General features: G+C 30.5%; 1 protein-coding gene across 1 annotated transcript in view; it reads left to right on the forward strand.

Annotated features, from left to right (window-relative positions):
• The window catches only part of LOC124355807 (Down syndrome cell adhesion molecule-like protein Dscam2), a 487821-nt gene that overhangs the window by 218333 nt on the left and 241524 nt on the right, over positions 1 to 27964 (forward strand). The window contains exon 5 of the mRNA XM_046806962.1: positions 10240 to 10420. Within this exon, the coding sequence (XP_046662918.1) occupies positions 10240 to 10420 (181 nt within the window). The remainder of the gene's footprint in view (positions 1 to 10239; positions 10421 to 27964) is intronic.

Below are 27964 nucleotides of genomic sequence, written 5' to 3' on the forward strand. Positions count from 1 at the left end.
CCCCGACAGTTTCACATAAATCCTATAAGCGGCCGGTCTTATGAGGAGACCAGGACCGAGCGTACCCGTGGACACAAAATGTCTACCCCAGTTACCTGAGGCCGGGTCTCCACTTTCCCCGCCGCGGAATACACGGATGGGCAGAGGCTATTCCTTAGACATTCAGAGGTCAAACCTCTACTTCTGCGTCACACTACGTGATCAAGGACCGAAGGCACTGGCTCCTGACCTCTACCGAAGTCACCCATCTGCAAAACGAACTACTCAGCTCAACAAGAGGAGAGATCATAGGTTCTTCCGGACGCTACGAACACCTAAAACCGTACTCGACAGTGCCAATCAATCTTATAAGAAATCTCTCGTAGGAACACAAAGATTTGGAAAAAGAATAAGGAGGGGAGGTAAACAGTTAAACAGAGGTTACTACAAAGGAGAGAGATAGGGAAAAAACGTATGAGCAGGCAACTGGAATTATCAGCATCGGGAATGCCAGAGTTTAGCCCATGGTAGCTAGTACAGTTTAAATATGTGGAATCTCATTTGAAATAAAAAATATTTGATTCCCTTTAAAGAGCATGTTAACGTCAACCAACTCGGGTAACCCCATATTCACTGTCCACGTACTCCTGTAAAATATGAGCCTCTGGATAACAGTCCTCAGTAAATGATCATTACTAAGCAGTTCAAAATTCTTATTTCATGTTTAACTAGTGAAGAAGTGTTTCTGGATCAATTCTATTATGCACACAAATTTTCTTCGTTTCCTCGATGATAAAAAAATGCCAAATATAGTTCATCTAGTAGCTTCAATTCCATTTCAACTTTTGTGGATGTTAGATATTTACGTTATTTCTTTTAGTTTTCTTTTTAACCCATACCATAAATACACCTACTTTAGTTACAATGTGTTAACTTCAACCCTTATTTTATATATATATATATATATATATAACTGTCATGTATTATATATATATATATATATATATATATATATATATATATATATATATATATATATATATATAATTACGTTGGTCTGTAAAGTCAACTTTAATCCAAAACGTCTACTTCGGGCAATTGTAATCCACCTCTCACGTCTGCGTATTTCCGGTGCTTGGTTAGCGTTTGCCGGTCAAGGGAGATTATCTGCACAGTCGACTTCTCTCAAAAGTGACAATTTTCGGTCATTAAAATCTACTGGTACTTTAACATTGCTTGCATTGTTTCTCTGATTAAGACATACACAAAGTTCAATTAAATATATTTGGTTGGTGTAAAAAATCTTTATTTCTCAATTGAGAGCATATGCCAAATGTATGCTAAATTTCATCCATGTAGGATATCGTGGATTATTGAAAAACAAAATATAGTCATCATAATGGTAGCAAGTCCCATTTTACTTCTGGGAATAGCAGACCATGAATATGATTTTTTTTATTTTCGAACGTGTGCGTAAAATTTCATCTTTCTAAGGCATTCGGAGTTTTAAAAACCAAATTATAGTTCTTGAAGGGGTTGCCACCACATTTAACCCCTTCCGGTGGTTTATCTTCATGAAAAATATTAAATTTTTCTATTGAGAAAATAACACAAATGTGTGTCATGTTTCATCGTTGTAGGTCATCGGGGGATTAAAATCCCAAAATATAGTTCGTCTAGAGATTATAATTCCATTTTACCTCCTGTGGATGTTAGATATTTAGGACATTTATTTTCATATTATAATTAACTCATGAGACACATTTTTGTCAAACTTTACTCTCTAGAACATCGAGGTTAGAAAATAATATAGTTCTTTAAAGCGTGCAATGCCATTTCAACCACTGTGTAGTTGACCTTCATGGACATCGCTTTTTATATTTAGGTAAATAGGAACTTGTGTATCATATTTAAAATTTGAAAGGCAAAAGGTAGTTGTAAAAACAAAAGTATAGTTCTTCTAGGGGTTCAATCCCATTTAACCTCTCTAGATGTTTGGTGTTTATGAAATGGTTTACTTGTAATGGTTTCAGACTTGTCTCATACGTTATAAACTACAATAGTACAAAATATTCACAATTTTCGCAAAATTGTAGTCTTGAAAAGTAATTTAATGCAATAAGTATCTTTCTTAGTTATGGGGTGAGGTAATTAATGTTTCATAATCCAGCACATTATTCAACATGTACATTAATTGCGTAAAGTTAGCTACATCTCCGAACCAAAACCCACATATGAATATGATCCTGAAGACCGTTTAGATATATTTTGTGCATGACGTGAATGGAAGCAAAATATATTTTTTGGTTTGGAATCAAAACTTTACACTTTCGTCTACCTTTATAAAATACATACAGCTGTAAATATTCACAGATAACAAACTAGTTATGCCTGTTGCTTTGAAGGAAATGGTTTATATTTATATGCTTTAGCAAAGGAATATAAAAATAAGGAATTCTGTTTGAGACAAAATAGCACTTAGTAACACTGATGACATATTGTTAACAATTTAATGAACATAGAAATATAATTTCCTGCTTAGACCTATGGTATCATTGAAATTTTTACTATTTTTCTGCTTTTTGCACTTAATCTTTAATGTTTCCTTACCAATTCCTCCTGTTCACTAGTACTTGTTAATAATTAATCAAATAAATTTTGCTATAACCTTATTATTTTTTGTTGCCAAATATTTATGAAACCTAAAATAATACTAATAATTACACTAATATACCTTCCAAACGTTAAATCATTACTTTAAAGTATATAAATAAGTGTGTTTATATTGACCATATTATTTCAAGCCTACTATACAAGTTTGAATTGTGGCTTTTGTTTCTGAATATTGGAATGAAAGACAGTCAACCATCTTCTTGTAAGCAGCAAGCGTCGCTTATAACCATGGAAACCACGGAAATTCACAGGTGCATAATTATTTTTGGGCAATATACAGGATAGGCTGCGCTTCTGAATGGCCGGCTGCCTCTTTTTTTAATGTCCATATGGGCTTTATGCTTTTACTACATAACAAATTTTTAAAAAAATCCTTTTTTTGTTTGCTTTGTGTTTATTTATCAATAATCGAAGGCTGCACTCCACATTTGTTGCACTTTAGCTTACTTTTAGATAAATTTCTGATTTTTTCAACTAGAATAATAAAGCTGTTCTTTTTATCAAACCCAACCAATTAACTCCATTAAATGTGTTTGTAAATGATTGAATAAATATCTTGCCATTGCGGTTTTTTACAAGTTACTCATTTACAATTTTTACCATTTTTCCTGGATGTTGTTGCCTCGTCATTGTATTTGAACTTTGAAGTAAGTTTTTCTTATGGTCCTTGTCGATCGATCTCTGGAAAAATTTAAAGATATTTACACATTTAAGAATTACATTATTTTTAGATTTGTGTAATTATCATTCCGGCTTCGTGGTAAGTACAAAATAATGATGTTAATAGTTAGAAAAAGATCAACAAAATTTAAATATTTATTAACTTAAACCACAATAGTAATGTTAAAATACACTATTTATTATCAGATTTCAAAAGACAATCATTATTAGCTAATGGCACAATTAGAACATGTACAGAGGTTTAAGCCTAATAGATTACTACCTACATTGATTATTCCAACACTACAAGTGGCCATAATGGAATTGTATGGTATTTCATTCCGTGTAACGCTGTGACAAAGGGCCTAAATACAATTATGTTAAGCACGTACAAAAGCCGCGAGCCGGATTCACTAAATACGCTCAACAATAGCCCTTGTTGAATACCTAATTTGTCAGGAGTAATTCAGTGATTAAATACAGCTGTATTTAAACTTTTTTAACGTCTGATTTAATTTACAGTCACTTTTTACAACATCATTTAAAAACAAGTCAGGTTCAATGTTCGTACTCCAGTGGACCACATAATTTTTTGCATTAAATCCAATTGAATATAAAAACAATTATTTTAGATGTGCCATTAATAATGTTTTGATATGGTATAAGTTGAATACGGAATAGTAAAAATGTATTAAGAGGTTTGCCTTAATTCATTACATTTCAAATAATAATGGTTCCGAGCTAACATGACAATTTATATTAATATCGTGTTTCTTGCAACCTATACTTTGGAAAGATGTATTATGATATTTACTATTAGGTATAATATTGATATCACTATTACTCTTATGCTATACAAATATATTTTTGTAGTAGGTTGACGGCCAACACCGACTTTTTAAAAATGTACTATTTTTATATTATTTTAGTACTTCAAGTTATTGAAATAGATTGGCAAAAATGTATCAATAAATTTAAACTATGTTTATATCACAGTTTTAAATCTATAAGTCTCACACTATTTTAAAACTTTTGTTAAATTTCTAGAAACACAGTTTAAAATTCAACAATATTATGGGTTACTTGTTTTATTCTAAAATATATAAAATATTTCGAATTGTTTATTAAGGTAAGTGTTTTTTTCTATTTAACAAACACCCTTGTATAATCTTCAAATATATCGTTGATTCGACTAGATTTGTAATGTATTTCAAAATTTTGAACTTCGTGTATTTTACCATTACCGTTTTGATTGCAATGGTACTTAAATAATAACGAAAGTATTTAAAGTTGATAATTCTCTTAGGGTTAAAAAGCAAATTCGTCTACAATTCTGCTCCTGCCGTGTGTTTCTAAATGCTACACAATAATGTGTTACAGCGGAACAAATTCCTTAAAATGAGACACTAAGTATCCTTTCTCATGTTATAATACTTGGGATTTAGTTTTTTAAAGAAATCTACTGCTATTGTGTTGACATATTCACCACTATTTCACTGGTTCAACTAAAAGTAAACAAACCAAATATTTAAATAACTTAGTGTGTTCTTACCTTAACTGGTTCCTGATAAAATTGAACTGTAACTAATAAAGCTGAATTATGATCAATACGATCTTATGGGAATATTATTAATACGACTATAAACTAAAATTAAAATTAATACTTTAAATATATTTACGTAAAAGTGTATATTATTACATTCTACACTTTTTTTCTTTTTCAATAGCTACTAAACTTGGAGAAGTTATTATTCCGCAAAAGGTTACTTTAGTAATGTAGTTATTATGAGCTGAGATGTTAGTTATTTTATACCATTCCCGCAAGTAAACAATACATCCATCATGAACTTTTCTGCTGAAAAAAGCAGTTATGGCTGATAACAATTAATTCAGCATTTTGGTTAACGAACGCTTATCATAATATTGAAAATATAAGACTAATATGATTATATACCTGTAAACTAAATTGTGCATTGTTAAGAAAAATTTATTTTCACATGAATATTAAAACAGCTTTAAGAACAAAGCCCAAGTGTTATATATTGTTGATTACAGATTATCTTCATGAAAAAAATAAACGATAGCAACTTGTATATATATCAGCTCGGAAGTGTAAATAAATTCCTCAATATGACACTAGCTTTAAGTCCAAAGAACGAATATTCCTAATCTGTTAAAGTTTTTGAAGTATAATGGGGTTTTGATTTATTAGTTATTTATAATTTATACATAATATAATAATTATTATATAATACTGATTCGAAATCGTTGTTATAGATGTTTTAAATTAGTTGAAAAGAAGAAAAAAAAACACTTTATGTTCCAAGATAAAAGTTAATGGACTGGGAAATTGCAGGGCTTGTGGAAGTTTGAATTGACAAGAACTGAGTAGACGTTAGGTCCCGCCGGAGTCTCTGAGAGTGGACGAGTCAGCAAATAAAACTTTACTCGCTTTAGATGGTAAAAACAACATTCAAACTTTCTCCAGTTTATCGACTTAACAAATCACTTTAATTATACCCCTTATATGAAGAGTTAGCAACCAGTTTATGATGGTGCCTCTGAAACTTATAAATGAACGTGTTTACTGTGCAATAATCAGTCTGTTATGTATTTTTTAGTATGCACCCACGTATTGTTGGCCATATGAATTAATTAAAGCATGTATTGTTCTAAAACTGTGTCTTCCAAAAATATGTCTGTTCAAACAGCAAAATAGAAGGTGATGACAATGGTGATATGAATGTATCTCTAAATTGGTCTCATATATGAATGGAATTTTAACTACTTAAAATCTTGTGTTATTATGTAAAAATTCCGAATAAACTATACATAGGCAATATAATAGAGTTTTCTAACTTTCCCTTTATCCCGGTCTAAAAATAATAGAATTCGTACCCAATATTAATCAAATAAAAAAATATATATACATATATACCCATTTCTATATTAATTTTAATGTTACAAATTAATGGTAAAAATGTTTACTATTTTATACTAAGTAACAATTATTTTACCATTAACTGTGTTTGATTATAAAAACTGCTGGATGGATTTCTAAATACTAATCATCATTAACTAAATTGATATTCATATGTTTATATATATGTGTGTGTGTGTGTGTGTGTGTGTGTGTGTGTGTGTGTGTGTGTGTGTGCGTGTGTGTGTGTGTGTGTGTGTGTGTGTGTGTGTGTGTGTGTGTGTGTGTGTGTGTGTGTGTGTGTGTGTGTGTGTGTGTGTGTACGTACGTACGCACGCGCCCGCGTGTGTATCAATATGTCCAATCTCGTAATAGCTTTCTTAAAAGAGTCAAAAGCTATGACGCAGTGGAACTGTAGTGTAACTGTTAAATCATTATTTATATTTTATAATCACAATGGTGTGAAAGTGCAAAAGTCTACGATAATATGTACTTAGCAATACAAAGTGACAAGTCAAAACAAATGAGTAATCAAAGGATATACATTAGTTCATTTACAGGTGGCCATTACATTTCTTATATAAAAATAAAATAACTGAAATCGACTGGCACTGTGAAAAATGGAAGTGTTTTTCCACTACAAAGGTACTTACTTTAGAATCAGGCTCAGGTGAAAATGTTCCACCGTTATTCAATATTGCGCTCATCCATCATAATCCATCAATAGCTGGTAATTGACATCCCCAGACAGGTGTGGACTGTCGCTCCCCGTAAACTTGCTGTTCCACGGTTCATACTCAATCTTCCCTTGTGTGGTATACCTGTTTATTTTTCATATATTGATAATAAATATCACATACTATTCAATACTGGACATTTCATTTTTTTAAGCAAATGTGTCGTAACAATTTTTACTTTCCTTCTGAATAAGATAAAAGTTGTTAATAAACAAATTAAATAATTTCCATTGACCTCATTGGACAGCTTAATATTTTTCTGCATAAGAAATGTGGATATATAGGTGAGTTTGAGAAATGAAATGTTTAATATCCAAATTCCATTGTGCTTATTTAATAATAATGTTATACAAATAAATAAGAACCAATTTTTAAGTTTTTTCCTAATTTTATAGTAATGTAGGATGTAATTTGTACATTTACCACAAATAAGTCTAAGTTTTAGTTTTGAATTCACTAACCAGAGATAATAAACTTCTGGTCGTAAACTCCACTTGTAACAAGTAAAAAGCGTCAAATTTGTAATCCCATCCTTTGTAATCTAAGACCGAATTAATGGTTAAAGTGAACCACTAACCTATGGCTGTCTCCTATTATTCAGTACACAAAGTCTCCGGTGTTAAATTCTTCACTAAACGTCAAAACGTCCTCGAAATATATGTTGTCATACGTATACATCGTGACAAGGACTACAATTTTCACTTCTTTCAAGACCGAAATAGCTAGACACTGATTAACAAAGAAAATGTTAAGCCACTAAAAGAACATAATATTTTCCCACTAAAGTGAGGCTTAGCCAAACTGAACCAATTTGGAGGTATTCTATACGTTGTTTTTATTAGCTGCTGTAACGATTAGTGTTAATAATATTTCTAAACACATATTGTAACTGTCCTGCAGCAGTACTCGTATTTCAATGTTAGAATATTATTGTTACATGTATGGCTAGGACAGACAAATTAATATAATGACTCTAGTGCCATTCATGTAATTTATCTCTATGTAACAATAACCCTATACACATTAACAGTAACAGCCTCAGGATGCTGTACGTTACTCGTAAGTAAATTATATCTGCATCATTAATTACCATCTGAGGACTTTAATACCTATACATAATAACGAGTAGAAGCTTAAAGTAAGATTTTAAATATGAGTAAATACAAGTTTAAGTAACTAAGTACGCATATAATCCTCAGTCAAAATAATGCTTTACACAGTTTTACCTACATCCAAGTTAGCAGTGAACCACATCGTGTTGTAACAGGCTTTTTGGGTTATATTAAATAGTTCTATTAAATTGTTCATTTCATTATCATTACTCCCGGGTCAGATAAAAAATAACGAATATCTTACGGGTGGTCTATATTTAATTTTAACATATAGTATTATTTCGTACAGTGCTCTTATTCTAAAACCCTTGTCATTTAGGCATTACTTCTTATGGGCTATATAATAGGCAGCGTTAATTGCCCAGATAAATAATTAAATAGCTAGTATTAACAGAAATACATAATTGACATTTTTATGCATGCCAAATACAATGTATTGGGAACATGTACTGGTTTTAATGATCGAATTAGGCGTCTTAGTTGTGCACTTTATGGAAAAAGGGAATAGGTATAAACACCATACATAATTATTCCAAATTAAACATAAAAAGGCATGGACTAAATCTAAATACTCGTATCCACTCTGACATCAAGCCAGCGATATTCGCTGCCGCGTGTGAGAGAGGTAGCTAGAGTGCTCATGCCGTAAGAAGAACCCTCAAATGGAGATCTCTCCTCTTGTTATCCCGCACAATTAGTCCCTGAGTCCCTCATCAGCGGACGTGCGCCTACCACTCATGTCTGAGGTTCTCACGTCATGCGTGACGAGCCCCCGGTCACCGGAAACGGCTAGGGCAAGGGAGGCAGTCACAGATGCCACTCCTCTCTTGGGCACGTGTGCAGATAATTGTTTGTTTATAATCAGTACGACTTAAGTATGTTCCTTTGTTATTTAAAAGTGAATATGTAGCTCTATGAAGAAACCCCGAATAAACAAATGTTCATCTGTTAGGAATAAACCCACTAATAATTGCAAGTTTACAACCTGTGACTAGTGGCTCGAAAGGTTTTAGTAAATAAATATTACTCCCATAAATAACGATATCTTAAAATATCGTTTAACATTTGTTTGTATCTTCTTCCTATTAAGTATTACACATTTGCATGATTTATTTTGGTAACTGTCGTGCTTCAATTAAATAGTGTTAAATTATTACTCAAGCAGTGTACCTTCAAGCCTTTTTAATAGCTTAAAGACATATTTGTTCAGTGTTCTTTAGGAATATAAACTACAATTTAAAATTTGCAGGAAGTAATACATTCACTATTCAATATGTTATCTACAAAATTTTGAACAGATTAGTAACTGAATTATAACTATATATCATTGCGTGAACAAAATATTCATTTGAGTTCAAATTTCTTGTCAAACGCTTTTATTATGATTTAGAATTATCAATTTCTACCGAAATCCACATTCAGATGTAGTTATTATCCTTCCTATTTATCTGAACTCATCTGTATGTAAAACTAAAAGATATACAAACATTTCTAAATACATTTTCAGTTCTATACTAATAGGAATGATTTTATTCTGTTGCATACGAAAAACATTATTAATAATCCATACATGTAGTTTCTAAACGTTTAAAATGAGAGCTTTCTCATCTTTTCTGTAATGTAAGACCTCCCATTCACTACCAATTTTATTGACAAACTTGGGCCTATCAAATTGGATATAGATAAATAAAACAAAAGCAATAGACAAGAAACCAATAAACCAGAAACCCAGAAATAAACCAAAAATAAATTGGAAAAGCCTTAAAGCGAAATTGTATTTAGAGGGGATAAGCATACAGTATACACTGTTAAGGTTTAAGCAAAAATTTAAAACTAATATGGCACAATAATAGCTTATGGAATTTGCTCTCACTTCTTCTCACTTGTTTGCTAATTATTGTTATATGTACCTTATTTTCAGAACTGACCTTTTTAGTCAGCAACGAATAACGAAAATTGTTATGTAACCTTAAGTTATACACGTTATGGATTCTGTTTAAATTATTTTATATTTAATGAACCTGTATTTTTAATACAGATATCGTAAAACATGTCAAATGCCACATAAAAACATTTGCATATCGTGTTGTTGTGACACTTTGTGTGGATTAATTGATTTTAATAAATATATGAAATAACATATTTTCTTCTTTTACAGAAGGGGCTTTGTTGTCGCGGCACGCACAAGGTCCTGTGTTTCTCCAGGAGCCGCCTCCTTGGGTGGAATTTTCCAACTCTAGCGGTGCCGTACTGAGCTGCTCCGCTCACGGAAACCCCCCTCCGGACATCCGCTGGATAGACACATCCGACAAGGAAGTATCGCATATTCCTAGATTAAGGTGAGTACTCAATTATACATTGGAAGACTTTTCGTATCTAATCATTGTTGTTTTGAATTTGACCAGGTACAACAATGCAACACAAAGGCATATTTCAAGAAACGAATAATAAGTCATATAAAACAATGAAGTAAATATTGAACATCTATAATTTGCAAGTATAATGAACCACTGCTACACAACGGGGGTTACAAATCTCCTTGATATGCAAAATAACGTTTGTTGAAGCGGTAAATCCACCTTGCTCATTTTCAGTTTGGCGTTAAAAGTCAGTAATTGAATAAATGTTTTAGTAATGGAGCTCTGAATATGGAAGTAGTCGACCACTTCTCGCCGAGCGATATTTTCCATCCGATTTATTGTTTTGGGGTAGAGCTTTGTTTACGTTGTTTCAAAGGATTTAATGAAGTTGTCATATAGTTCATTCAGATTTTCTATTAGCAATCTGTCATTGAACAATCCAGATCATTTTAATACGTTTTAAATATGTTTAATTTAGAATTACAATTTTATTAATTTTTTAAGTGATTTTTCCAATATTGATAACGTAAACATAATATTTTCGATATAACAATATAATTATTAAATAGTAAATAGAACGATAGTGTATCCTTATATTATTGGTTCGGAGACTACATAAACAAAATCCCAACTAGTTAAAGATCGCGCTATTATCGTCAATATCAATGTAAGCGATATGTAAAATAAAATGCACTAAATAGGGAATGCTTTATAATTTGAAAATATATACATTCCTTCATGTACACTGGAAGAGAGTTAGATATCTTAACAAAATATCACATAAATATGCATTAGTGGTTTAAAGTGTGCATTAGTACTTGAGATTTAACTAGGTTACTATTCACTTTAAGAAAAAAGAACTATCAATATCTTAATGTAAGGTATCAAATTTTAAAAGCACATTCTGTTTAATGATGTGCAACCTCATATATTAAATATTTGTTTTGGTAATTTAAACCTCACCATTTCAAACTTTAAGAAAAATAGTCCTTGCAGTGTCAACTGTGGGGTATATAGTTTAGAACATTAATTTGCATAACGTTGTTACATTGGTCCTTTTAATACCGCTGATATTTATTTTATGCATTTAAAACAACTTTTTAGCCCCTGCCACCTTGAAAAATTATTGAACTCTAAAAAATAAAATATTAATAATAAGTATTTCTGTAATGTAATGTAATTTAAACGACTTACTTTTGCTATATTGAGATAATAATATATGTTTAAATAATTAAATGTGAACATTTAACTATTACTTTTATATGAAAGAGATTTTAATATAAAATAATAGAGAAAAATAACTAAAATAATTCTAAAACCGGCAAATAGAAATTTGTTGTAATAGACATGGGCAACAACATCGTCCAGTTTTATTAAGTGCAACGCTGTAAGATTTCGTTTCAATAAATTACGACGTACCAGTAGCGATAGTTTTTACTCGTATTAATATCATATTCTCACGTAGTTTTCTACAAACACTACCACAGCTTATATAAACGTTTAAGAACAACAGTTTTTTTTTTTTTACTTTTAAATTTTATATGGTGCTTGAATTATATATTAAAGGCATCTCTTTGGAACCTTAGAGACTGCTACGGTAAAAACTTTAGTGATATAAACCAATTAGTACCGGAATAAACTATATAACGAATTTGATCGAATTTTATAAATAATAATTTTTTTGTTGAAATATATTTTGAATCGGCATAAATGAAAGGCCTAAAATCTTTTAACTTCGAGTGTGGCTAATAAACTTGGTCAACTCTTATTTATATTCGTTCCCTTCATGTATATTTGTCTGGATAAATTAATAACAGTAAATGGAAAAGTGTTCCCGTATTCCATTGAGAGTCTGTCCAGAAGGTGTGTCATAAAAATAACTAAACCTAGTTGTTACTAACCAAGTTCACTTTGTGGCTGCCACTGAAAAGAAAGACTATATTAAATGCAGTGTTAAATATACTTGTAAATGACTAGAATCTCTGCATAATGTGCTGTGTATAAAACTTTGTACATGGAAAGCTGGCAAAACATTTCGTCAGAAGAAATGTTAAAATGTATAAAACGAAATCTATCCTAAAGGTAAACAGACTTGTATGATTTACATCAACTTTGATGTAATGCACGAGGGCACTGAACAGTGTAAAAATACAGAGTAAGGGACATCAAAGGAGGGCGCAGCAGTCTTTTGTCTGGATGTATGTTTAGCAGACTGCCGGGCTCGCATTGTGCGCAAGTTGTATTGTTCGTGCCGAGTAATTATCATAGGCCACCCCGTCTGTCACTCTGGCCTCTGTGCCCTCGTACACATCACCTCTGTGCTTATCGTCTGTACTGTGGTTTCCTTTTTCTTACATGATACCATGTTTACAATTTCTAAGTATCAGTTAAGAATGTAGTTGAACCCGTGGGAAATGGATCAATATGTAGGGAAATATATAACTGTATCTAAAAAGGTATATTTTAAAGAGTTTATGGATTTTAAATGACCTGCCACTGAAATCTGTCACAATAGAATTGGTACAATTAAACTTTAACATCGGTCATTGTTCACTCTCTTTTATTAAAAACTAAAGGACATAAATTGTGTTTTAAAAACATATCGTTCTTTTAATAAATCATAAGTAATTTGATTCATAAATAATTGGAACGTTATGAATTAGGTAAAAGGAAAGAAGTCATGAGACAATAAAAAATTTATATATATATATATATATATATATATATATATATATATATATATATATATATAATTTTCTACTTAAATTATGTAGCAATAAAATATTTTGCAAACTACAAAATAGATAAAATATTATCATAACTAAATTAATAAATTTTAAAACAAGTTGCTAGTTTAGAACCTGCAATAAACGGACTACGCCTTCTACTGTTCTTCATAAAACGCCAGAAACTTCCAACACCTAATTTATCAAATTATTTGTATATTTGACGACAAAAATTTGATGAGCAAATGTATAGCTATCTTCGAACATATATTTTAATCATAATTGCGTACATATTAGTGGAAGCGACTGGCTGAACAGATTGCTGAACGATAAAACCTAAGATCTATTAAATTTAAACAAATATCTAAAGTTATTAAGTTTAACGTGAATTTGTACTTTTCAACTGTACTCTACTTTATAGGTCAATTTATATATTGATTTCAAGTAGCTTAAATGTAAAAATACATTATGCACGTACCAAACATAACGTTAAATCAAAACTTGTTTGACAATATAACCTGTACTAATATTATTAACGATACTGTATTGTAAATAATACAGGTAAAATTTTAAACATAAATTTTTTAAGTAATTGCAAAAGGTTTTTTTACATATCCACATCGTTTGAAAATAACGAAAATAACATTAAAACAATGCTTTGATGTCGTATCTCTCAGATTTATACTAATAGCTATTTCTGCTAATAGATAATCATAAAGTGTGCATTAAGAACTACATAGGCTAGCAAAATGTCACATTTTCTACAAGTGCGCAATAAGTCACATTTTCTTAACTAATGTTGAAATATGTTAAAACACGGAACTCATTAGTTATCAGTATTGTGAGCTTTGTAACGTTTTGTGAACGTGATGGACATAAGTTTTCTCGATGTATCTGGGCGTTGGACGTCCCGAGGGGAAACTAATCATACGCTTTCTCTTCCCTCTCACAAGATACAATGTCCCATCGTCTCTTTCAGACTACATGCCAGCTCTCAACAAGTGGACGTCTGTATTGAAAAGGACGTGATCACCAATGCATGTAGAAACCTAGACAGACATTTCCTGTTCTACAATAAATAAATAAATATCTGTATATATATATATATATATATATATATATATATATATTATATATATATATATATATATATATGATTTAAAGTTATGTTACATGTTTTAGATTACGGTGTACTTGGAGTTCACATAATACTCGTCTGCTGTGATTCCTGATATATATATATATTATATATATATATATATATATATATATATATATAATATATATATATATAATATATATATTTATATATATATATATATACAGGGTGATTCATGAAGTTCTCCCCCCACTTCTACAGCACATTGTACTAGTAAAAATAATGAAAAAATGTTATATAAACATAGGTCCGAAAACGCTTCGTTAGCGAGTTTACAGCTAGCGAAAGATTTCGCCTGTAATTCCTGGGTAAAAGAGTAAAAATAAAGCCATACTGAACTTTTGGAAAGGTTAATTAAGTAAGAAATATCGTGGATTTCTTATGTATTTTTACCTGATAAAGCTAATAAAATAGGTTTCAGAACTGTACCTGTAGTAGTTTTTGAGGGATTCAGGGTTAAATGCAAAAAATTGGGGCACGAAACAATGTTTATTAAGTTTGATGTACAATAACTTTGTTAAATTTGTAATAAATACATAAAATCAACAAACATTAATTGTAGAGAATTTAAATTCTGAGAAAATGGATATAATCAAAGTCTAAAATAAAACAGAAATAAGTACCAAAAAATCGTTTTATTCAGTATAATACATTACTAGTTTTAAGCAAAATTAATCAGGTTGGGCCAACCGTGCGCACCTTTTTATAATAGATGTTCGAAAATGAGGCCATCATTATCAATACATTTTTGCAGCACGTTTGTTGTATTGCTTTTTTCGCGTTTCTTAAATTTTCAGGACTTCCCTGTATCTGCACAGTCGAATCCATAATACGGGCAATTAATTCATCACGAGAATTCACTTTTGTCTTGTATACAATGTCTTTCATCCATCCCCAGATGCAATAATCCAATGGAGATAGATCTGGTGATCTTGGTGGCCAAGGGTGAGGCCCTCCACGACCAATCCAGTGTCCAGGAAATTGATGATTAAAGTAAGCAGAAACGGCACGTGAAAAGTGGGGAGGTGCTCCGTCATGCTGGAAGTACAAATTTTGTCTGAGATGTAAAGGAACATTCTCTAACAGCGGCGGCAACTCTTCTTGAAAGGAAATGCAAAATAGAACTCAGCATTTAGGCGTCCAGGTAATATGAAAGGTCCAATCAGCCGATTGTGCAAAAGGCCACACCAGACATTGACGCTAAATCGGTGTTGAAAGTTTTGTTCCACTACCTCATGTGGATTTTCTTCTGCCCATGAGTGTTCATTGTGCAAGTTATTGACACCATCCCGAGTGAATTGTGCCTCATCCGTAAACAAAATACGCTTGTAGAGTTGATTATTAATATTCAAAAAGTTGCAAAACTCCAAGCGAAGCGGACCATCCCTTAGCTGTAGATGTTTGAACCTTTTGTTTATGAAACGGATAAAAATTTGTTTTCGATTAAGTTGACCTCCACACCGTTGACTGCGAAACTCCTATCCGCCTAGAAATACGTCGTGTACTTACACCTGGACTGCGATGAACAGCATTAATAACAATATCATCATCAAGTTGGACAGCTCGTTCATAATTGGTTCTAGTACTTGGTAGTGATCCTGTTTTCCCGAAGAGTACGAAAAGTTCCTGAAATTGTTTTGGTTATCTGGAATCCTCCTATTAGGGTAACGTAGTTCATATTCTTCCTACAGCAGCTCTAGCATTACCATTACAGTAACCCAAAATAAAAACCATATCAGCGTATTCCGCTGATGTAAATAAGTAAGGGCATTTTTTCGCTGAATAAACAATCGAATTATAACTCACAGAAAAATTGCATTTAATAACACGATTCACAGAACCCGATCTCCTGCTGTAGCTTGCAAAACACCACTAATACACAGTTCTAACGTAACAGTACAGAATACCATTGTTTGATCAGCTGTTATTCGTGCGTTACCAACTTAGAAATTAATAAAACAAAAAACTGCATTTCGATGATTAGTAAACAATAGTGGGAAAATGTTTGCTTCATTTATTTTCGAACATTTGATGTAAATATTTATTTAAAAAAAAATACAACGTAATAAAAACATGATATTTTTATTTACAAACAAATTTATTTAACAGTTAATCTTGTTTCAATTTATCTCATCATTAAGGAACAAACATTTTGTTTTTGTTTTATTTTATCTAAATACCGTACGGTATTTCTTTACAAGTGGGGGGAGAACTTCATGAATCACCCTGTATATATATATATAGTATATATATATATATATATATATATATATATATATATATCAAAATTAATGAAGTAATTTGTTAAGAAAGTTGTATTTAAATAATTTTTATGTTTTATAAAGTAATTTAGTTTAAAATGCTAATTCTATATAATTTTCAGATATTTATGGATCTGCATAATTTAAATAGTATAATTTACCAGTCAATGAGCTTAATAATTCAGAATACCTCTTATTTGACATGTTTGGGTAACACATGCCTTTATTAATGGCACATTATTTAGCACCTTATCTAAATGTCAAAATTGCTTATCGGCTACCTGGAGGTTCATTTATGATTAGTTTATATTTTCTCAATAGGACCTATGTTGGGGAGAGGATATGGCCAGGAGAATTATATCCAGAAATATAAATATATTACTGTAAATGCGTAACTTATCGATAGATCTGTGGGAGATGATTGGAGTGTGCTTAGAGAATCACTGCCTTAATGTTAAGCTTTAACAACCCTAAAAGTTAGGCCTAGGGATTTTTTCCCAAGTCGCTGTGATCGACAGAGGGTGGAACGGTGCGAGCCTACTCTTGTACCAAAATTTAATGGCTGTGATAATGTCCACCCTACTATCCCTCCTCAAACTGGCCTTACCGAATTGCGTGACAAATGTTCTGTCTTTGCCAATGCTACAAAATCTTTCTTATTTAAGCTTAATAAACAGATTATTTAATTTCTGACTGAGCGATAGTGAAGGATTTCATTTCTTTATTCTAGTCTGTCTGCCTGTATGTTGGCACAATACATCGAAAACGATCTTTCCAATACATTTTAAATTTATCATCAAGCTTATTTTTGTACAAGGCTAACACTTAGTCGATGATTGCACATGTCACTTTATGCAATTTGGCTGGGCATTAGTGAATATTTTTACGTTGTTCAGCAAGTTGAGTACAATCATGTCAGATATATTTACACATACAGCTTAACTATCCCAACACTAACATCATAGGGCTAGCTAGGTATGTGTACTTTTATTGTTATAAACGCTACTATGCAATCTAATCTATTGGACTAAAATGTGAATGTGTAATGTAGCAAGATGTAGATATAGATTTTATCTGTGTACTAAAATCTTTTTCATGAAACATCATTTCCGGATAGGGAAGAATGGAATCTATAATGGACACCTGGAACAATGAAGTTTGGCTCTGCGATATTGAAACTCTCATTCACTAGGCTGACATAATTACTCTTTTCTCTGGCGGGATATGTAGGCGTATACTTTCTATATGATTGTGCGCATATCTATATTGAGAATGAAATAAGCTACAAACTTGAGATGTTTCATATAGCCTTAGTAAAGCTTATTACGTGTCACGTACTATTTCTTACCTTACCTTAAAATATTTCTTACACTTTGAAGAAATAAAAAGGCTTATGATTTGAACACGAAATTGTATCAACATATAAATTTGTTTATATAAAACAGAACATCTATGTTTACATAGTTATAAACTAATTTATTGATCCGGGTAATATATACGCAAAAGTTATGCGTAAGTTAATTATATAGTAATAATAATATATATTATCTTTACGTTTTTGAAGGTAAACTGTATGACGTACAAGTATATGACAACATTACTCTTTACAAAACAAGAATAAAATATTATTTTTTCATGTTTTTAACTATTTGAAGCATCAGTCATTTTTAAATTACAAAAGTGCTTCCTGTACCTATCATAAAATCAAGGTAAAATATTGTGAATAGAAAGTGATACAAAGGGTAGATACCCACAGATGCTAACAAGCTAATTAGGGTATTGGTAAATGTGCAACCGCTATCATTTGCATATCCATTACATCATTACCAATGCTGATGAATAAAAATAAACCCCATCGTCCACTGTTGCAATGCATTAACTAATGGAAATACCACAGTTCATAATGTTGTTTATGAAAATGGAATAAATGTTTATAAATCATTTACACGGACAAAACGGTTTATTTAAGTTGGTACGCACCACAAAAAGATAGTTATATCATACTCTTTGGTTTGACAGCCATAAATCGCTTATCGACAAACTATCCCTTTTTACTGGGCCGAAGCTAGGAACACAAAACCTTTACATTTTATGCAATTAAAGAACATACGTTTTCTTTAATAGTCTTTTTACCAAAACCATTAAATGTAATTTTTGTTCTTTTATCTTTGTATCTACTAAAACATTTAAATTAATTTGAAAAATTCACTATAATATTTTACAATTCTAAAACTATTTTGAAATAAAATTTAGCTTCAATTCTCTTTAGGTTCAAAATGTGATGTTTCTGGTTTTCTTATAATTCGTTCAACTGCTTATATTCTTTAAATGTAAAATTCTCCAATATCATTCAGATCTTTTAAAAGTTGATATAATTCTCCATCATAATTAAGTAAGAATATAATTTATTTAAGAAAACTATTTCTTAAAAGATTTGTTTAAAAAGGTGACAAACTGTTTACTTAACTGGAGGTTCCAATCAATAATTGTGTCCATTTCTTTCTAAACTAAATTTAATGAAAATTTCATCAAATATATTTCGAATCAATGAAAAATCTATTAATACTTTTTTCAAATGCAGATAAAAATTGTTGTTGAATACTAATAAGAATTGTTGTCAAATAATAAAAAGAATTATTTTCAAATAATACGTTAATTTGTTGTCAAATTCTGTACAAACAAACTTATGTAACCTACTTTCTAAAGATAATTTCTTTATTTAATCTGAAATTAAAGAATACGTTATATAATTATTAATAAACACCATATATTAATGAAGGTTTTTGAGAGACAATATTTAACCTTTTGAATATTTACATCATAATGTAAGATTTATCAATAACTAATTTTAAAAAGGTGTGATTAGAGAATAAAAACCAAAATTATTAATAGATGTAGTATTATCTGTTTTAATATTTCTAAGCTTTCTATCGAGGGCCATCCGCCGTTTTATCAGATTGCAAGATTTATATTACTTAACTTTATATTACCCTAAAGATTACTAAATGATATAGATTGGTTGATAAAATGACTAATTTATAAATTTATAAGGCACACTTAAATGGTCTATCGAGTTTTTTTTATATGATTAGTACTTCATTTTAAATAAACTTAAAATTGAATTTTTACAAATTTCATTAAAAATGTAAAATGTTATGATGTATTTATATATCATAATATATATAAATTTCCGCGCAGTGGTGTGCACCATAATCGAACTTGTGTTCGTCATTTCAAACTTATAGAAATGACAAATTCTTGCTGTAGACAGACAGATATATAGCCTATATAATTTCAATAAACATTGAATCGCAAAAAGTACTTGCTCCGCCGGGACTCGAACCCGGATCTCTCACATTCCGGGTGAATGTGCTACCATTATACCACAGAGCCCTTACTTTTTACGATTCAATTATTTTGTATTTGGCCGTTTCTGTCACATATGTGTTTAAATAACCGAACTAACATACAATCGGAAGAATTAAATTTGGGTATACAAGTATATGGTCTGCTTATATTTTTCTAAATAACACCACTAATTTGAAATTATATTACTTTCTCTAATGGCAATCGCTGATCTATGACCCTATGTCTGATAGTAGTTTTACAGAAGTGGACTAGCAACACAAGTGATGTTTATCAGGGATGAACTGTTATACACACAGAAAAGATACACACATATGACACCTCATACAACAGCTGTCATCCCTAAGGCAAAAGTCATCTCACTGATTCATCACAAACACGTTCTTCGCTATTGCAACACAAAATACGTCTTTCTCCAACACAACAACGTGCCATAAATATTGTTTCCGACAGTGAATAGTTGAACGTGAAATACAAAATGACAGCTAGCGTTTTACCTTCAACCAGTATGAAAGGAAAAATAATCGTGGAAAATAATAATTTTAGTTGTATTATTCGACACACTACCAAAATAAAGTTTAATTGATTGAAATATTATAAGTCTGATATTTAAGGATGCTCACGGCCGACTCAAAATTTTTGTAAATAAGTCAATATGAATTGCTCGACTTTCACTTTTGTAGTCAAGTATTTTTTTCACATTATAAATATATACATTATGCTGTAATAAATCTATGTATCTGTAATTTCTTTTCAAATTAGAACACCTTATGAAATAGTTTATAACTAATTTCAGTGGCATGTATCTAAGAACTATACAAAATTTGCAAAATTATGATATATTATATATATATATATATATATATATATATATATATATATATATAAAATGTTCTTGTTTTTCGGACTTTAGTAATGTCAAGGAAGCCAACCATTCTCGATACCTAGAAATTCTTGCACAAAAAAATTCACAGTTATTATGAAACATAAATATTATTAATATAATAAAATATGTTACATGAATTAAACGTACGGTTGTACGGTTGCACTGTCAATATCAATGATGAAAAAACAGATGAGTACACTATATTATAACCATAGGGTAATGCCTAATAGTTTGACATCTAGGCATTTGTACCGTAAAATCTTTTAATTTTTAGCGTTTAGTTAGCTATCAGTTATAAAATGTCACATTTATTTGATTTATAAAAGCTATTTCTTGTAATCTGTTCATACCTAATGTATGCCTTGGTATACAAGTACATATTACCTATTGTCATTAATAATTATTGGGAACAGTTCAAAGTAAGTAATACTTTTTGATAACCTAATAATGCTAGAAAATATAGTTACAGTGTATTAAACTTCCCTCATTATACAAACTGAGATTTTATATAACATTTTTGTTATATAAGACTTAATTAACGTTAACGTTATTTATAAGTATATATTTAGTATACTTGTGGTATGAAAATAAACAGAGGCACCAGATTACCCATACTGTTACATCTTATTTTAACGTAAAGTATTTAAGCGTTTGCCATGTGACAGGTATAAATTCCTGAAATAACAAACTCTGTCGGCACCACGCAGTGTACACGGGCTTGCTGTGACGGGACTGGTAATTTTCCGCGGGGATTAACCTTATGTCGAGTTTCACCTTTGACAAGCGAAACGGAAATCGGATCAGCGCGATTACCGAGGCAAAACGGAATCCGGTAAAATCATAATTGGGTTTGTGCAAAACCTCGCTTGCATTTAGCTTGAAATAAAAGTGTATAAATAAAGGCTTGCTGAACACGTTATTTAGAACGGGAACTATAAATATGTTTCTATACATATATTTAATCGTATCCTATTTCAGCACCTTTGTTCGCTTTCCACATTTTCAGTATTACTAAACAAAATACATTCCGTGTAAAATCTCTCCAAATTGCTCTCGGTTGCGTTTAAATACGCATACTACACATTTTAACGTGTAGATGCAAATAAATATTACACATATACACAAGTGCCATGTTACTGTCACACATGGTTGAATGTAGGTAATGGACTACTAAGAACCGAAAGTATAATACCATTAAAAAATTTTTATATCGAATTATGTTACAAAGTTAGAACACTAAGTACTAGGATTTTAAATTTACTTTCTCCGTCGGATGTCAAAAACTCTAATTAATAGAGTAAGGCCTAAGAAAGTAACTACGGTCAAAATCATCTAGTTAGGTAAAAGGTGGAATTCCTTAGAAAGTTCATGGAACATTTCAGTATACATTTTTGGTCTTATTTTTAGAACTTTAGTAATGTGAAGGAAGCCAACCAGTCTCGATATCTAAACATTTTTGCACATAAAAATTCACAGTTATTGTGAAACATAAATATTATCAATATAATATTAGTTAAGTGAATTAAAAATACGGTTGCACTGTCAAAATCAATGTTGAAACAAACAGTTAATTACATTTAAAAAGATCTCTCTAGTAATACTTCGTAACTTTTGACACTATGAGGGGATTTTTTCTATTTTAGAGATCATTGGGGCATAGCCTAGATATATTTTGTAAATAATAATAAGCCTATATTCATCCCATGGGCATTAAACATGTCCATGAAAAAGTTCTGTGAAATCGGTTGAATAGTTTACTCGTGAAATCAAACCAAAGGCACTTTGACATGTATGAAATAATTAGGATGTATTCTGTAATTTCCTCGTTCCCATCATTGTTTCCCATAAGATAAATGTTATTTTTTTTTATTTTTTAGGGATGGACCAAATCATATTGCGTGTCATGCATCATTGTATAACTCGACATTGCTTGTATAAATGTAGTTTCATAAAACAATAAAATCCAGTTCTATACGTCCTCAAGAAATTTTGCAGACAGACAGACAGATAAAGAGACAGAGAGAAATTTCATTTTTTAAGTTCCTCGAGTAAAACACTATGCACTTATCACATCACCACCTACTGTGAATGTTCACTCTCCTGTCTTAAAAAAATTTAAGAAATTTTAAAACATTTCGTTGGTCAAAATTTGACTCAAGCCGAATTTTCTCGTATAAGTTGCTGTACAGCAGTTACTCTTTAATTTATAGTTTAAATTTTACATTTAATCTTGAAATTAATATTTTCTCCTTAAAAGGTAGATTTTCCTTATACGTTTATAGTTACACCGTTATTTTTAAAATATACTGGTGTGATCTTGACATATATTAAAAAAAAATTAAAATTAAAATTCTTTTCATGAATGTACCATATCATAATGACCTATAAATGTTATGGCTTGTGTATATGGCCTTATTTATACTTTAATAATTTAAATTTGTTTAAAACTATCAGCCTTATAACACGTGATTTTTATGATGACGCTAATTATATTGATTATTAAACTTAAAAAAATTAAATACATTTTTTTACTGAACAGATAATAGTTACGTTTATAGGTTGTCCTCTGTACATAAAATAAAAAGATTTTATAAATCGATACAATCTTTATTAAAGGTAATATAATACTGAAATTTGACAACAGTTTAAATAATAATTAAGGTTAAAATAATTTTAGATTGTATATCTGTCTGAAAAAACCTCTGGATTGAAATTACTGCTAAAGGAACAGAACGTCCTAATTTTTAAATAAACGTTTACAGTTGCTACCCTCCGTTTTATGTTCGCCATTACAGTTTTGAACTTGATCATTTTAAAAATGATTTATTTACGTTTATAATTGAAATTAAACATGAAACTCTATTATCAATTATATTTTAAAACCGCAATCGGATTCTTGTAAACTAATGTCTGTTCTTAAGGATTCATTACCTTGGCCATTGAAGTTACAGAGGTATAAGTACATTAGAAACCAAGATTTAAGTATGGAAGCAGAATTGTTATTACGATCAGCATTGGACTAATGACATAATGTTTTATACATTTAAAAATAACAATTTCTAACTAAATTACTGCGAACTGTTTATACATTATATTACATTAAATGACTGACCATTTAAAATACAAATACAGCCTCGTAACGGTCCAAGAGATCTCGGGTAATATAGTATTTAGAAACAGTTTTTGACACTCTTGTCTTCAACAAGTTTTCATATACATTTTCCATTCACTAGTTAGTTAGCTTTTAAGTACAGATTGTGGTATTTGGTCTTTTAAAATAACATACCCCTAAGGCACTATGATAAACAATTTGTTGGAAGTTAAGAAATAGTTTAAGAAATTGTTTGACTTTTTGTTATATAAATATAAAATTGTCATCATATTTAAATGCGTATAAACATCTAAACACGGATATCTTTAATTATAAGTGTTAACAAGTAAAATTGTGTTCATATATAATAACGAAAGCCAACAATTCATGCATAAATCTTCCCCATTTTATTTTCTATGTTGTATATAACTAAGTAAATTACCTTTACTGGTAACTACATTAAATTATACTGTGAATTAATATAGTTATTTAAAATTAACTTTGAAATAAAATGTATAAAAGAAGAAACAAACTTAATCAATAAATTAAAATGTATCGGTAGATAAGCATCTAAAGGTTAAAATATTGACACTGTTCTATTTACTTGTTATAGCGTATTAAAACAATATAACATTGATGTCTTTAGTCGAAATAAATCTAAAGAGTTGGACTTATAAATATGCTGTTATTTTTTATTTTGTAATGTTTTCATATATAGTTAAATAGCGCATTTGTGTAAAGTCAATTAACGACATTTTACAAGTTTTATTCAAAATAAAACTATTACGTTTAATTTCAAAGTATGTGTAAAGCTGTTAGTTTAATTTTATTCTAAAATATTTTTAGAAACAAATAAATCATAGTAATAATGGAAAACTTAATACTATAAAACAACACTGTTTCAGAATCGCTCTATATAGGAAACCTTAATCTGTTTTATATCTGTATGGGATACCAAATAGATGCAAATGTTTTCATTAGGCCTCTTGGATAGATAAAAAGTTACTACCGCCACTACCTGAACTTAATTAAAGAGCTTTCAAAGGCAAATGTGTGGCAGAATAATTTGCATATTTATTACTTCCTGTCCGAATAAATGGCAAGCTAATGAACGAATCCACTCTGAGGCAGACGTAGAACTTTTAAATTAATACGAAACACGTTGTTGCTATTAAAACTACAATGCCTTTTTATATATACAAATTAATCTTAATTAATTTGAACATAATATTCTAATTTAAATTTTTAATAGACAAATAAGTCTCAAGTGCACCAACAATGACTATTAAAAACAATTAGTTTTTAATGATATTATACGTTTTATAAAGTCCTTATGAACTAAATTTCTTTTTTAATAACCAACATCAAGATGATTTATGTGTAGGATATTGTTTGGTCTAATCAGTGGTAACAAATAATGATGTGAATCGAGTTATTATAGCGAGTGGAACCCTATGCGTCTATGTTGAAAGCTAACGAAATATGGATGTATCAAAGTCGAACCTTAGCCAGCCATTCTTAAGCACATATAACCACATGCAATGATTTAACTTATAAAACTGAAAACAACTAAATTATGGCATAACATTATCTGTCTTTATCCATTTGTAATCACTTCATCCGACATTCTAAGAGGATTTGTGCGTATTTCTGTAATATATCAGGATTAGTAGAGTAGTTAGTTTATATTGAATAAATTTAATTTCGAACACTTTTGTATCTAAATTAATTAGGTTGTGTGCATACTGACAGTAGTTTGTCTCACGCGCCTGTGTATGTTCATCTTGGATCCGATTGACTGACGTGTTATTGTTTGCAGTCTCTCTGACGGAAGTGCCCGAGGGGAAAGTAATCAGATCCTGCGACAGTCGACACGGTACCACCCTGATATGGAATCGTTATTCCTGGTATAACTGAAAACCTCCACAATACTCTGTTGCATTAAACAGAAGTTTCGTTTCCAGTACATATGGGCAGATATAATGTTTCATGGCTGGAAAAATTTTTAAAATTTCATATCGTGGACCCATTAAAAGGTATGGGTTATTATTTACTCAATTTCCAAACATCTTTTAATTTTTGGTTACGTAAGCAAACAAATTTAGTACTTCCAAATAACGGTCATACCTAGCTCCAACATCTTGTGAATAGGCCGGAATATTTTAGCACCGGAAAAATTTAAAATTGCGCTTTTGGTATTTATATCCTCTGTTACTGTTAAATAAATATTAGTAATAATTGCAGAAGTATTTTCAATTTGCATATGAAAGTAATAAAACGTCATGAAAAAGCCATATTCATATACAAGCTGCTATTCCTGATAAAATTTCAATAACTGTATAATAATAAGAAAAATATTTTATGTTTGAAACACTTTTTACCTAGTGGGTATAAAAACTGTTTGCAAATCCCAAAAAATTTCAATAATGACATAGAGTAATTGAACAAAGAAAGTGTAAAAACCGTGTAAAATATGTAATGTATGATTCGCTCACCTATGAAAACATGCAAAACAATATAAAAATCTAAATAGTAAAAAATACTGCCAATTTTGTTACTTCAAAATTGAACGAACTTGAATATGAAAACATTTTAAATACTCACCCGTCAACTAATGTTGTGTAAGCCGCATTTAGGTTTTTGTTCTTATGAACCTACAATATACATTACCTTATAGGTCCTGTTCAGTTTTCATTTATTTAAGTGACAAAATGTTAGTTAAAGTAAAATAATATGGCTATGCAAGTATATGTAGCTCTATAGCTGTTCATTCTTAACAGCATCCTTTCTCACACTTGGTTCCTTTCCAGTTCCTTCTGGACGGCTTGGCATGTGTTACCAAACTGTAAAAGTTAGCTTTGTAGCTATTTAGGTTCAACAGCATTCTTTCTCACACTTTGTTCATTTCCAGTTCCTTCTGGACGGCTTGGCATGTTTTTCCAAACTGTATTAAATAAGTTTGTAGCTATTCAGGTTCAACAAGATTCATTCTCGCTTGTAGTGAATTTTAAGATTTTACCGCACGGTTCTACATAATATTTGAAATACTCATACAATGGCATTGGTTAGTGGCTTTCTCAACAGAAAATTAACAATAAGTATTTTCACAGTTTATAAAATAATGGCTTTGATGTAATTGTGTTATATTTAAGACAAATATTAAGAACAATTTCGGAGCCCATTAAATGAACACAAATTTGATCACAAGTTCAACCCACAAAGCAAAAAAGTTATGCTACCACTGGCCGGACTCAATTAGAGAGAGCACTCAAAGGCAAACGTGTTGTGAAAGGATTTGCATTTTTATTTCTTTCTTTCCAATTGAGACTAAGCCACAACTTAATGAATGCTATGTTTTTGTGAATGAGGTTCTGATTACGTTATAGTCAATGATTGCAGGCATGCACTTCAATTACTGAAAAGTAATTATAATTTAAACAAAATTATCTTTGTAAATGATTTTGTTAAGTGCTATATTTACTCCCCTTGCTTTAATAGCGATACATTGGGAAACGTAATTTATATTTTATATATTTTTTTTGTTATTGAACGTTTAAACCACACATAGCTTTCATAATTTCATTCCTAAAATTAAAACATAAAACTCGTAGTCTATCCAACAAAATTATAAAGCATTAAAATAAAAATTTATATCAAGAACATTGTGTAAAAATTCTAATGATATTGGTCAGTGGTGTTGATGTGTTTGTTATGCAATCACGTAAAAAACTGGACTGATTGTGCTGAAATTTTGCATGGACATTCAAAGCGTGTCTGGTTAACATATTATAGGCCTTTTCCTATTTGGAAAATCCGTTCTAGCTATTCATTTCTGGTCTTTCAAAGTTGCTTAACACTACATAAGCCACATATTGATGGACTTGGATAAAGCAGCAAATAATTATTGTATTTTAATTACCTGTTAAAGTCAAGAATAATAAGCATATAATTTATACAGGTAATAGTAAATGTTTGTTGTTTTTCTTTAGTCAAAGTTAGTTACACTTTAAATACGAGTACGTCATGTTACGCGC

This window comes from Homalodisca vitripennis, chromosome 2 (genome assembly GCF_021130785.1).
Source record: "Homalodisca vitripennis isolate AUS2020 chromosome 2, UT_GWSS_2.1, whole genome shotgun sequence".
Classification (NCBI taxonomy): Eukaryota; Metazoa; Arthropoda; class Insecta; order Hemiptera; family Cicadellidae; genus Homalodisca; species Homalodisca vitripennis.